The sequence below is a fragment of the Schistocerca serialis genome, chromosome 5 (assembly GCF_023864345.2).
Source record: "Schistocerca serialis cubense isolate TAMUIC-IGC-003099 chromosome 5, iqSchSeri2.2, whole genome shotgun sequence".
NCBI lineage: Eukaryota > Metazoa > Arthropoda > Insecta > Orthoptera > Acrididae > Schistocerca > Schistocerca serialis.
The window spans coordinates 374,095,276-374,109,538 of record NC_064642.1 but is presented as its reverse complement, the minus strand read 5'-3'; the positions used below and the strand labels follow the sequence as shown (position 1 = coordinate 374,109,538).

The following is a 14,263-nucleotide window of genomic DNA, read 5'->3' as shown; positions in this document are numbered from 1 at the left end:
GAGTTGACTTTAAACCATTTATTAATATACATGAAAATATCATTAGAAGATATTTCTAGAACTACACTGGACATACTATTTATTGCAATACTTGTCATCTGCAAACAAAACAAACTCTGCTTCTGGCAGTGTAACTGATGAGAGATCATTAATGTACACAAGAAAAAGCAATGGCCCTAAGATGGATCCTTGTGGGATACCACATGTAATTTCTTCCCATTCTGATGATGACTGATGACTTAATTCACTAGTCCCTTGTACTGACACCCTTTGTTGCCTGTTAGCTAGGTATGACTTGAACCATTCTGCAGCACTGCGAGTGACACCATAGAATTCTAATTTATTTAAAAGGATGTTGTGGTTCACACAATCAAATGCCTTTGGCAAATCACAGAAAATACCTGCTGCTTGTAATTTGTTATTTAATGAATTAAGTACATTTTCACTGTAGGTGTAAATAGCCTTCTCAATATCAGAACCCTTCAGAAATCCAAACTGTGTTCTTGATAATATGTTATTTGTGGTCAGATGGTTGAGCAGCTGCCTGTACATTACTTTTTCTAAAATTTTTGAGAATGCTGGCAAAAGTGAAATTGGTCTGTAGTTTGATGGTATCTCTTTATCCCCTTTCTTGAATAGAGGCTTAACATCTGCATATTTTAGCCAGTCAGGAAATGTCCCAGTTATAATTGACTGGTTACACAAGTAACTTAGAATTGTACTAAACTCACAAGAACATGCCTTAATTAACTTTGTTGATATTTAATCGTAACCACTAGAATGATTTGTTTTCAAAGATTTTATTATGGAAGTTATTTCTTTTGGTGAAGTGAGTGACATATTCATGTAGCTGAAGCTGTTTGTAAAGGCTAGTTTCAGATATTCAAGGGCATTATTTACTGATTCTGACAATCCCATTCTATCAGTAACGGATATAAAGTACTTGTTAAATAGATTTGCCACACTATGCCCATCGGTTACTAATGTGTCATCTACCCTTAATGATATTTGCTCCTGTTCCTTTCTGGTTCTACCAGTCTCCTCTTTCACTATATCCCATATTGTTTTTATTTTGTTCCCTGACATTGCTATCTTCTTCTTGTAGTGCATTTGTTTAGATGTCTGAATGACTTTTTTTTAATATTTTACAGTATTCCTTGTATTTAGCTAAATCATCAGTATTGGAGCTATTCTTGGTTCACAGATACATTTTCCTTTTCGTTTTACAGGAAATCTTTATTCCTTGTGTAATCCATGGTTTTATTATAGACTTCTGTTTAATTTGAGTAACTTTTAGAGGAAAACAGTTTTCAAACATGGTACTGACATTGTTCATGAATGTATTATATTTTTCATTCATGTCATGGGCACTATAAAAATCTTTCCAGTTCATATCTTTGAGCAGTTTTCTAAAACACTCAATTTTTGGTTGACTGACTACTCTCCTGTACTCAGACTTAGCAGTCTTGATAATCTGCTCAGAATTTACATCTAAAACAAGGAGCTGCATGTCATGATTTTTCACAGTTATGATCCTCTTCTCTGTCAACAAAACAGAAGCATGATTTGTGCCCATCTGTGTTCTCCACAGAAACCAAGAGCTAACTAAGAAAAATTAAGTGCTACATCTGGCTGTCTGGATTCTGCCTCGAGACCTCATTGGGCAGACCACATGAGATGATCTGTGGCACATTCGCAGTGGCATAGACAATGGTTGCCAGACACCATTGCTGGAGTTTGCCTGATAACAATGGCTGATAGCATTGTTGCAGTGTGTCTGATCTCTCCATAATCCACAGTTTTTGGTGGGATGAAGGAGGCTAGGTTAGGTTATGCTAGAATCTATTCAGTCAAGGCAGCTACAATATAGGGTGTAACAAGCAATATCATCTGATTTGGCACGTCTATATTTCTGAAACTAATAAACATTTACAATGAATTTTGTTTTTTGATGAACAGGAAACTCAAAATGTTTTTCTTTCATGCCTTTTCATAGGTATTTAATATGATCCCCTTGAGATTCACGGCATATGACAATGCGGTATTCAAATTGTTCCTACACTGGAGATAGCGTGTCTTGAGTTACAGCTTCCACAGATTCTGTTATGCAATGTCTCAGTTCATTCATTGCTGCCAGTAATGAAGGCACAGAAGCAGAGTCTTTTATAAACCCCCACAATAAATAATGACATAAAGTAAGGTCTGGTGCCCTTGGAGGCCAGTTTGTAAGGCCAAATCATTTGGTCCAATGTGACCAATCCATCATTCAGTATTACTTTGATTTAAAAATTCCCACACTTCCAGATGCCACTGTGCTACCTAGTGGGATTCATGTAAAACTAGAGAGTTTACTCTTTCCAACACTACAATGTTCATGCACATATCTCAAATAACATGAGTTATGATTTTTTTTTTTAAATGGATGATTTTTAAAAAAAATACAACCTGTATTTTAACCTTCTTAAGCGAAATGGATGCCACAACAGCTCAGTACTTGGAGATGAGGGTTGCAGTGCAAGTTTTGCTACCAAAAGGCTATTGAATGCATGTGAAGGAACTATACCTGTCACGAAAGAACATGGCAAATACTATAAGCTCCGTCCTCTGATACTGAAATAATCAGACAAGCTCCACGAAAATATGAGATGAAAAGAGAAACTTTCTATTAAACAATGGAAAATCCAGGATGGAATGTAACAATACCAGAGAAGGAATGTTGCTACTCACCATATAGTGGAGATATTGAGTCGCGATAGGCACAATAAAAAGATTCACACACTCATAGCTTTCGGCCATGAAGGCCTTTGTCATCAGTAGACACACATACACACATGACACATTGAAAGCAAATATGTCCTATCTGTGAGTGAATCAATTTCTTTTTTTTTATCGACAGTCGTTCTATATATAAAAGACAATGTGCTTTAAGTTTTATGTGCTAATTTAAAATATGTACTTATCAAAAACAAAAATTATGTCTTTTTCTTATGGAGTACATTTGTAGTCCAGGTTACTATTTTTGTAGTATTAAATATGGGAAGCATTCCAGGGTTAAGCAATAATAATAATTCTTGAACATCTAATGCCCACATACCAAAACCCAAAAATGATCCACTACAGTAACTTTAAGCATAAGATAGACACCCTTCTCGCTTGAAAAAAATTATATTTTGAGATTGTAATTTACGACTAAAATTTCCAATTAAGACTTTTGCTAGTTGTGGTTTTTAACAAAGCTGTGATTTCAGTCCATAGATCTCTCTAGCTATATCTCGATTATGACATTTTTTATCCTCAGGATGGCACAAACTCCTTGTTTCGTGTACTGAAGCCAGGTTCACACACATATCAACAGTATTGCCACGGCTAGTGGCATACTGCAGTCGCATGTATGAACTTTCAGTTTTCTGTGGCGCGACTTACGAGACACAACTCTTGTCACGCCACAAAAAGTTCAACTTGGTTGTACTTTGTTGCGCCACTATCCTTGCACAACTGCTCCCTGGGGGTAGTATTTCGAAACACGAGTATTCTGTCACAGTTATCGTGAAGTAGGCCTAATTGCTGCTGTATTCCATTTGATTGCAGTGTGTTTTCATTTTATTACCTGAAAAAACAACACACCCGAAACCAAGCAGGCGTCGCTGGACTGGAAATATGCTGTTTCCCCAGTACGAAAAAAATTCACAGTGACTCTGAATTACGTGCCTGTGACAAAATCCTGGGATATGCATGATGTGTTATTGGTGGACTTTGCTGAGCACGGGACCACTGTGAATGCTGCAGCCTACATTAAACTTTGGTTAAGTTGCGTCATGCCCTTCTTTACAAACGCTACAACATTAACATTGACGGTACCAAATTTGTTCATGACAATGCTCGCTCCCATGTTGCTGCTCTTGTCATGAGAAAATCCCCGAATTTGGGTGGGAGGTGCTCCAGCATCCACCATTCAGTCCGGACCTTACACTGTCGGACTCTCATCTGTTTGGTCCCATGAAGAAACTTCTGGCCGGCCAACGATTCGCGACGGATGCGGAAGTGAAATCAGCAGTCCTCAGATGGCTGTCCTCCAGTCAAATGGACTTCTACAAACAGGGCATATTGAAACCGGTACCATAACGGAGGAAAGATTTAAGTTAATTTGTGATTTTTTTGTTTCGTTACTTGTTACAGTTTTTCAAAGTAAAATTATTGTGCGTTACTTTGCGATATTGCCTCGTACTTTCATTGTTGTGCAAAATAAATTGCTCGAACAAATAGAGGTTATTTTCTTTGGTCACATAGATGTGACGTGCGTTGGACTCTTCCGTGTTATTCTGCTGTGTTTGATTAGAAATATCTCAATAGCGATTTTCGTGATTGGTAGTACAGACAAGATCTGGCTCTTTAGGTATTCAGAGCTAAAACCGTTTACTTTATGCATATGATATTAAAGACTTAAGTTTATAGAAGAAGATGAAAAACTATTTATATCCGTGGTGTTCATTTTAACTGAAGACGTTGAAATATCTCGAAAATTATACATCGGATCAAAAAAGTTATAATTCCAATTTTTTTGAGTCGGAAGGGGACATCCAGCGATACCACACCCAACCCCCATGAGTGGGTGGCGGGGAAAGGGAGGTTGGCAACTTTGAAATCTTCAGTGAGAACCCCCGTTTTTTTATTGAAGGTTACGATTCTACGGCAAAATCTACATACATTTGGTCTGAATCATTCTCTTCGTTTCGCCGCAAATGGCGCTGTAATCAGAGGAATAGAAATGGGTAGACAATCGTAATTTCCGGCATGCTACTCAATGGCTCATGGGATCTCACCTCCATGCTGCGAGGCTAGGACAGGCCAGTATTTCATAACTTCTAATTGGGAATCCCATTCGTAACGTTGTATTCCTTCGATGGTTTGTGGCAGTGGCTCGAGGAGAACGCTACTCTTCTTTTGCAGTTAGAGTAAGTGTTCAAATATTGAGCCGCCAACTTCAATACACTTAGTGATCCACTTTTCAAATGTCCGTACACAGGACAGAAGCATACCTGTGTGAATGTCAGCACAGGCGTTTCTGATGCGGTCGACTATGTCTTTACGACCTGTTGGCACTCGCTGGTACACCTTACCTTTTAAATATCCGTACAGAAAGAAATCCGGCGACGTCAAATCCGGTGACCTAACGGGCCAATTAACAGGTCCACCTCTGCCGATCCTCCGACCATTGTAAACACGGTCCAATACGAGGGCTATCCACAAAGTACATTACGTTTTGGAATTAAAAATAAATAATGTATTGGAAAATTGTTTTAATATATACAGATGAAAGCCACACTTAAATACTACTTTTCTACATAGTTGCCATTTAAATTAAGGCACTCATCGTAGCGATGGACGAACTTGGAAATTCCTTCGTCGTAAAATTCGGCCGCCTGCGCCTTCAACCACGTGGTGACTGTCTTTTGGGACAGAAAAGGTGTGATTTTTGTGGATTTCCTGGAAAGAGGCACTACAATAAACTCTCAAAGGTATTGCCAAACTCTGCACAACCTCAGAAGAGCAGTACAAAACAAGCGCACGGGAAAGTTGGGCTCAAAGATCTTGCTGATTCACGAAAACGCCCGGGCCCACACGGCAAATGCCACTCGTGAAGTTCTCGAATCTTTTAAGTGGGAGTTGTTTCCTCATCCGCCGTAAGTCCCGACCTGGCACCGTGCGACTTCCACTTATTCCCAGCAATGAAGAAGTGGTTGGCTATGCAGCGCTTCGATGACGACGCACAGCTTCAAGAAGAGGTAACCACATGGTTGAAGGCGCAGGCGGCCGAATTATACGACGAAGGAATTTCCAAGCTCGTCCATCGCTACGATAAGTGCCTTAATTTAAATGGCAACTATGTAGAAAAGTAGTATTTAAGTGTGGCTTTAATCTGTATATAATTTAAAAAAATTTCCAATACTTTACTTATTTTTAATTTCAAAACGTAATGTACTTTGTGGATAGCCCTCGTACCTCCTGTGCTTCAATTGCGTAATGCGCTGGACAGTCGTCATGTTGAAACCACATACGTTTTCTAACGTCCAGGGCCACATCCTGCAGTAGTGCCGGTAGTTTCTATTCCAAAAGCTTCAGTATTTGCGTGCATTCAATGTGCCGTCGATAAAACACGGACCAATGAGTCTATTCCCCATAATGCTACACCATACGTTAACTGACCAAGGTCGTTGATAGTCACTTTGCTGTAATCAATGGGGACCGTCTACACTTCAGTAATGCATGTTATGCCGGTTAACGCTATCATGGTTTGTGAATGTAGACTCGTTGGAAAATAGTATCTCGGCAAAAAACGTGGGGGTCGTTTCCATTTGTTGATGTGCTCATTCATAGAACACTATCCGTGTATGGAAATCTGCACTATAAAGTTCTTGATGCAGTGACACATGGTATGGATGATACTTACGACAACGAAGTACTGTATTGTGACAATACTACCTATGGCATACCGGAATCGCGGTGTAATTGACGGGCGCTTATTCGTGGGTTTTTTGCCGCTCTGTATGCTGCCATCAGACGTAAAGGCGTTCACAACCTTGTAAAAAAACGAAAAAGAGCGAGCTTTCTTTGGAAAACGCTCGGCACACAAGGCAGCAGCAGCCTCAACAATTCTCTTACATTCTCCGTAAATAAGGATTATTTCAGTTTCTTCTTCTGTGGTTGCAGCATTCACCGTCCAACTGCGCGTCTGTTCTCCATATGACAGGTAGCTGTGCAGGCAATAAACACTGTGCAAGTATTGTAATGTTTAGAGCCGCTGTCTGTTCTACGTCTGCACGTTACGTGAGCTCTGGTCGCAGTGTACTGCCTGTTACGATACGTCGTAGTTTGTTAGACTGCCAGACTGGCGTGTCGAGTAGCCCCCTGTTCGATATGTCGGAGGATTACAACGTTGCGAATGGGGTTTCCAATTAGAACTCATGAAATACTGGCCTGTCCTAACTCCAAGCACGGAGGTGGGGTTCCACGTGCCGTTGAATATTCAAAGGCCATTGAATAACATGTCGGAAATTACGATCTTGTACCCATTTCTATTCCTCCGATTACAGCGCCGTCTGTGGCGAAAGGAAGAAAATGCTTCGAACAAAACGTATGTAGATTTTGACGTAGAGTTATAATCTTCAATAGAAAACGAAGGTTCCCATTGAATACTTCAAATTCCCCTCCACGCATAGAGAGGTGGGTGGCGGATCGAGTGTGGTATTGTTGGATGTCCCTCTCCGTAACAAACAAACTGAAATCATACCTTTTTTGATCCGATGTGTAGTTGTCGAGATATTTCAACGTCTTCAGTTAAAATGAACTCCCTGTATAATGGATACTGTTGATATCAGTTTAAAATGTGAAGATCCAATCAGAAAGGCAGTTCACAATGTTTTTCTACGAATATCATCTGCACTGAAGGTGCCGGTGCGATTTTTGAAAATCGTTTGTGTTAATTGTATTCTTGAGCTCTCTCGAAACATTGACTATCGTTCTGGGGCTTGAGTGTAGGTGGCATACATCTTCTGGTGTGAATTCTAGCCTACAAAAGTGTGCGAAGGTTGAATTGTGTATAGTATTTTCTAATATCAGAACTAATGGTTTTTACGTCTCAGCTGTCACCACAGCGGCGATTTAAACAACTTTAGTCTGCTCTACACGATTAAGGAGTGGAGTTACTCATTTACTAAATTGGAATCTAGCTTATGCTTACATTCGACGTATTTATGGTACAGACAAAAAGCTGTGCCTTTCTGTAGTTGCATTCGTAACCACCTGATTTACGGAACTGAATAAAAGAAGAAACGAGTATGCTGTACATGATAAGCTACTGAAACATAAAGCGGTATTCGGAAGTACCTCAGGGTTTCAGAAGAAAATGGGGTGGAAAATATAAGACAGACAGAAAATAGATAGATATCAGTGGACAGAGACTCTCTCGACTTCTTAAATCACATTACAGGTCTAAATGTGGGTACCTTTCGCGACGCAGCAACTGTCAGTATGTATACGCAGTTCAGTTCACTGAGTCACCGCTACTAGGTAGCTGTTGCGCCTTTGAAGTCCTCTCTACATGTTCTGACACGTCTGTCCCTAGTGGTACGCTTCGAAACTACGCTGTGACGCATATTACAAATCGAAACTTGGAGAGACGCTATATCCACTGATGTTTGTCATTTTTCTGTATGTCTTGTGTTTTCGCTTAGTTGTCTTCAGAAATCCCAAAGTTACTTACGAATAACCCTATATAATCCTATCAAGTTGCACTGGCTTGATACATTTGCTAGAAGAATGCACAGAGACAGGGGAATGCTGATACGAAAATCTTAAGCGTCAAGCACTTACCAAAAGTATTATGATATTGAATGGAAGAATGGTTAGAGAAAGTCATAAACCAGGACAGTAAATTACGTTATACATTGACGAAAAAAAAAGTAACACCAAGAACGAATAGTGTGATGTAAACGAAAGCTGGTAGGCGTGTTTCTACGTATGAAAGACTTTGTTTAAATTTTGGGCCAATTGCATAATGTTTTTGGTAAATACTTAATACTAATGATGTTTGTATCAGCATTTTCTGATCCCTGTGCAAATATGTCAAGCCAGTGCGACTTGATAGGAGTGTACAGAGTAATTCGTAAGTAACTCTGGGACTTCAGAACACCTCTCTTGGAGCACTGGCCCTCGGGCTTCGTAAATGAACGTTTAATGAAACATGGTGGTCTTCCTTCGATATTTTCTATTTTCTCCAGCAATCCTTTCCGGTACGAATCCTACAATGAGGACACAAGTCAGTTTTGCTTTATATACATGCTGTAACGGTCGTGAGCGTTAGTTACCTTTCAGATTAGACGTGGTAAGTTAATGTTAGTCAAGAATGCCTTTAAGGCGACAAAGGCGCCGTTGTCAGCACCTCACGGAGTTTGAACGAGTTTGTGTAATACGGCTACTTGAAGCTATATGTTACTGCTGTGATATTTAGGAAAGACTTGGCAGGAATGTAGTCATTGTACATGATTACTGGCAGCGGTGGTCACGAAAATGTACCGTCACAACAAGACTAGGCCCTGGACGGGCACGTGGCACTACCGAGACGGACGACCATTGTCTTCGTCGTGGGGCTCTGACGCATCGTACCGCATCTGCAGCAGCAATATGAGCAGTAGTTGGCACCACAGTGACAACAAAGTGTTACAAATCGGTTACTTCAATGACAGTTCCGAGCCAGATACCTTGTAACATGCGTTCCACTGACCCCAATCCAACGCCAATGGCGAGTTCAGTGATGTCAAGCGACAGCTCATTGGAAGGCGGGGTGGAGGTGTGTTGTGTTTTCTGACGAAAGCTGGTTCTGCCTCGGTGCCGGTTATGGCCGTCTGTTGGTTGGAAGGACGCCAGTTGAAGGCTGCGACCAACCTGCCATCATGCTAGATGTACTGGACTACACCTGGAGTTATCGTCGTGGGGTGCGTTTTCGTGTGAGAGCAGGAGCCTCTCGCGGCTATCCCCCTGACTGCAAGTTTTTACGTCAGTCTGGTGATTCGACCTGTTGTGCTACCACTGATGAAAAGCATTTCAGGGGGTGTTTTCCAACAAGATAACCCTCGCCCACATATCGCTGTTGTAACCCAACATGCTCTACAGTGTGTCGACATACTGCCTTGGACTGCTCGATCACCAGATCTGTCTCCAGTCGAGCACATATGGGACGTCATCGGACGACACCATCACCGTCATACACAACCAGCATTAACCCTCCCTATACTGACCGACCGAGTGCAACATCCCACAAACTGATATCCGGCACCTTTGCGACACAATGCATGCAAGTTTGTATGCTTGCATTCAGGATTCTGGCTGTTAAACCGGTTATCAATGTGCCAGCATTTCACAGTTGCAGTAGCTTATTTCGCGTTTATATTAAACTGTGATCTTGTAATATTAAGTACTTAATTATGTTACCCAAACAAATCCATTCCAGAAATTTCATTACTGTCCATTATTTTTTTTTTTTTGTGTTGCAATTTTTTTCCCCGTCAGTCTAATAGGAATAGTGAAGTCATCTTTTTATTACTGAGCACTGTTTGGTCTTTAGTCTAAGAGTCTAGAAATACGTTCACCAAATAAATAAACAAAAAAACAAATAAAAAGTATTAAAAATAATTTAAAAAATAAATCTATGAAATAACAGTGGAACTTAAAAAAGACCTGTACCTGATGTGGATCTTCCGTAGGTGGCAGATCAGAAACAAATCCAGAGTCCTTGCGATAGAAGTTAATAAAGACGAACGCAGCAAGCACGAAGATGCAAATAATTCCATAACCACGGAAAGTTGCACGAGTACCTGGAAAGTAGAAGATATTGCGTTAGACTACAATACGTACAGTATTTCTGAAAATTAACGTTACTTGAAAGCTTCGTTAGGTATTAAAAGTTAAATCAGAAGATAATCGATTAAATTCTCTCATGTTAATTTAGGATACACAATCCTCTCATTATTTTGGTGTAAAATGTGTCTGTGATGACTTGACTGACACATCTTTGAAAGGAAGGCACAATTTCTATCATTGTTTTCACATACTTACAAGTTCTGTAAGCCACATAAAATGTGTTTCATCTGTTAAACACACTTACAAATATTTTCCCTGTCTTTGGTTTCTTTTTCCATGTGCCATAAGCGACTTTCAGTTCTACATGTTTGATTAAAAACGATTATTACGTGGCATTGTTATCTGACTTCCCATGAGGCTAACCGCGATGGCGAAGTGGTCTTTACATGGAGGTAGATAGTTCAATACAGTTGCGTGAAATAGTTATCGTAAGAGTCGGCGAACATCGCCCGATTTTGGACCAAGGTGTGCAGCACTTGGTGCAGCTAGTGCATAATGTGGAACTAATGGCAACCTGTCCATCAAGTGACGAGGTTATCCTGGGTGCCACATCTTGCTTTGCGAGAATTAAATATCTGTAGAACGAGAGGCTACGTAAAAACTATATAAACTGCGTTACTCAGTCTTACACAGCTGTGCAGAGGTTCTCAGAGTCCATAAAATCCTTTTTTGGTGTATGATATCTTACTGTAAGTGGAGAAAATTCTTCATATGTAAAAGTTGTACTCCGAAGAGTGTTATAAGACCATTACTTTTCACAGTGCACGTGAAAACCCATATGGATAACGCCGGAAGTACCCTGAGGCTCTTCGCGAATGATGCTGCTGCATACAGAGAAGTCGCAAAGTTAGAAAATTGTAGCGAAATGCAAGAAGACCTGCAGAAGGTCGACGCTTAGTAAATAAACAGAAGACACTGCTGTTTCTCATATAGCAAGCAAATTGGATTGAAACTGATGGAGTCGTTTAGGAGAAGATGCTTTACACACACACATACATAAATACTTGAGTACATTCAATTTTATATAAACCAGGATATTAGCCTTTTCCCTGTAGCTTCTCCTGTATACACTCCTGGAAATTGAAATAAGAACACCGTGAATTCATTGTCCCAGGAAGGGGAAACTTTATTGACACATTCCTGGGGTCAGATACATCACATGATCACACTGACAGAACCACAGGCACATAGACACAGGCAACAGAGCATGCACAATGTCGCCACTAGTACAGTGTATATCCACCTTTCGCAGCAATGCAGGCTGCTATTCTCCCATGGAGACGATCGTAGAGTTGCTGGATGTAGTCCTGTGGAACGGCTTGCCATGCCATTTCCACCTGGCGCCTCAGATGGACCAGCGTTCGTGCTGGACGTGCAGACCGCGTGAGACGACGCTTCATCCAGTCCCAAACATGCTCAATGGGGGACAGATCCGGAGATCTTGCTGGCCAGGGTAGTTGACTTACACCCTCTAGAGCACGTTGGGTGGCACGGGATACATGCGGACGTGCATTGTCCTGTTGGAACAGCAAGTTTCCTTGCCGGTCTAGAAATGGTAGAACGATGGGTTCGATGACGGTTTGGATGTACCGTGCACTATTCAGTGTTCCCTCGACGATCACCAGTGGTGTACGGCCAGTGTAAGAGATCGCTCCCCACACCATGATGCCGGGTGTTGGCCCTGTGTGCCTCGGTCGTATGCAGTCCTGATTGTGGCGCTCACCTGCACGGCGCCAAACACGCATACGACCATCATTGGCACCAAGGCAGAAGCGACTCTCATCGCTGAAGACGACACGTCTCCATTCGACCCTCCATTCACGCCTGTCGCGACACCATTGGAGGCGGGCTGCACGATGTTGGGGCGTGAGCGGAAGACGGCCTAACGGTGTGCGGGACCGTAGCCCAGCTTCATGGAGACGGTTGCGAATGGTCCTCGCCGATACCCCAGGAGCAACAGTGTCCCTAATTTGCTGGGAAGTGGCGGTGCGGTCCCCTACGGCACTGCGTAGGATCCTACGGTCTTGGCGTGCATCCGTGCGTCGCTGCGGTCCGGTCCCAGGTCGACGGGCACGTGCACCTTCCGCCGACCACTGGCGACAACATCGATGTACTGTGGAGACCTCACGCCCCACGTGTTGAGCAATTCGGCGGTACGTCCACCCGGCCTCCCGCATGCCCACTATACGCCCTCGCTCAAAGTCCGTCAACTGCACATACGGTTCACGTCCACGCTGTCGCGGCATGCTACCAGTGTTAAAGACTGCGATGGAGCTCCGTATGCCACGGCAAACTGGCTGACACTGACGGCGGCGGTGCACAAATGCTGCGCAGCTAGCGCCATTCGACGGCCAACACCGCGGTTCCTGGTGTGTCCGCTGTGCCGTGCGTGTGATTATTGCTTGTACAGCCCTCTCGCAGTGTCCGGAGCAAGTATGGTGGGTCTGACACACCGGTGTCAATGTGTTCTTTTTTCCATTTCCAGGAGTGTATGTTGGGGGTAAAGGGACAGACAGTGTTTCATTTCTAAAAATAAAGGCTCCTGTACTGTGACCTTTTGGAGGCTTTTTTAAAATTTAGACATTTTAAAACGTTATTTAAACACTTTTTTCGCCAGGGGTACCAGTAAGGCGTACCAGCAAGAACCGTCATAAATCAAGCGCTGGGTGCAGATATTGTGATAACTGATACACTAATATGTTCCCACTTCAGTGAGCAAGGTGATTTTTCTCTGTGTCTATATGTCTTCCCACAAACACATCAAATAATTTACAAACTGATGTTCACTGCACTGTCATAATTATGCCCTGAAGTTGCTTATGCCTGGCAGTATAGACTATTCGTTTTAAGGTCACATGTCTACAATTCAGTACCTTATCTGCCGTCCAGGGGAAAACAAACATTTATGGCTTGCTTATGCCATATTTAATTTGAGATACTAACCAACCTAAAAATGTACTAGGTTCAATTATTAGTCTGTAAATGAAGTAAATTCTGATGTAATGTTGTTCAATATACTGTCATCAGTCGCCAATAGAGATATCTGCCTGCATTTTATACACACATCATTCCCCATCTCTGTATCCACCTCTTCCTCCGTCCTTCTCTCTGTCCATCTCACCCTCCCAACTTTATCTGTGCATTTCTTCCTCCCAATTCTCTCTGTCTCTTCACCCTCTCCTCCTCCGCCTTCTCGTACCCATCTCCCCTGTCTCTGTCCTTCCCCTCCTTTCCCCTCTTTCTGTCGATCCCCTCCTGCCCGCTCTCTCCATCTATCCTCACCTTCCCCCTTTACTCCTATCCATCCCTTCCCTTTCTTTCACTGACTCTACATCCCAGGATGGGAATTGGCCTTCTAGGTAATTTTACGCCATTCTTCTCTGGACTTCGTTGTAGACCTCCAGTTATGGCAACCACCTCGTGCAGCATCTTCTACAAACTTATCACTCCATCTCAACCTCGCTCCTCCTCTTGCTCTTCTTCCTCCAGGTTCAGTGCAGCAGGCTTTCTTTGCAGGATCTGTCTCATCGAGTCGTATTACATGTACATCCCATCTCAATCCACACAACTTTTTGAACTTGACCACATTATCCTCCTTACAGCAGTCATGAAGCTTGTCATTCCTTCGCCTTCTCCTACTCCCATTTTCATACACAGGTCCAAAGATTCTCCTCAATATACTTCTTTTGTGTGGTCTCAGTCTACTTCCACCTTGCTTTGTAATCGTCCATGTTTATGAACCAGACATAAGTGGTGGGCGTATCAGCGTTGTATAGAGTCGGTACGTAGTCTTTCGTGATAGAAGCTTGGATTTAAAATGTCGCAGCATTCCAAAATAACATCGATT

At 42.1% G+C, this 14,263-nt stretch overlaps 1 protein-coding gene across 1 annotated transcript in view; it reads right to left on the bottom strand.

The window, feature by feature from the left end:
• LOC126481947 (major facilitator superfamily domain-containing protein 6) overlaps nt 1-14,263 on the bottom strand; it is a 350,452-nt gene that overhangs the window by 60,239 nt on the left and 275,950 nt on the right. Inside the window, exon 10 of the mRNA XM_050105905.1 lies at nt 10,240-10,370. Coding sequence (XP_049961862.1) covers nt 10,240-10,370 — 131 coding nt within the window. The remainder of the gene's footprint in view (nt 1-10,239; nt 10,371-14,263) is intronic.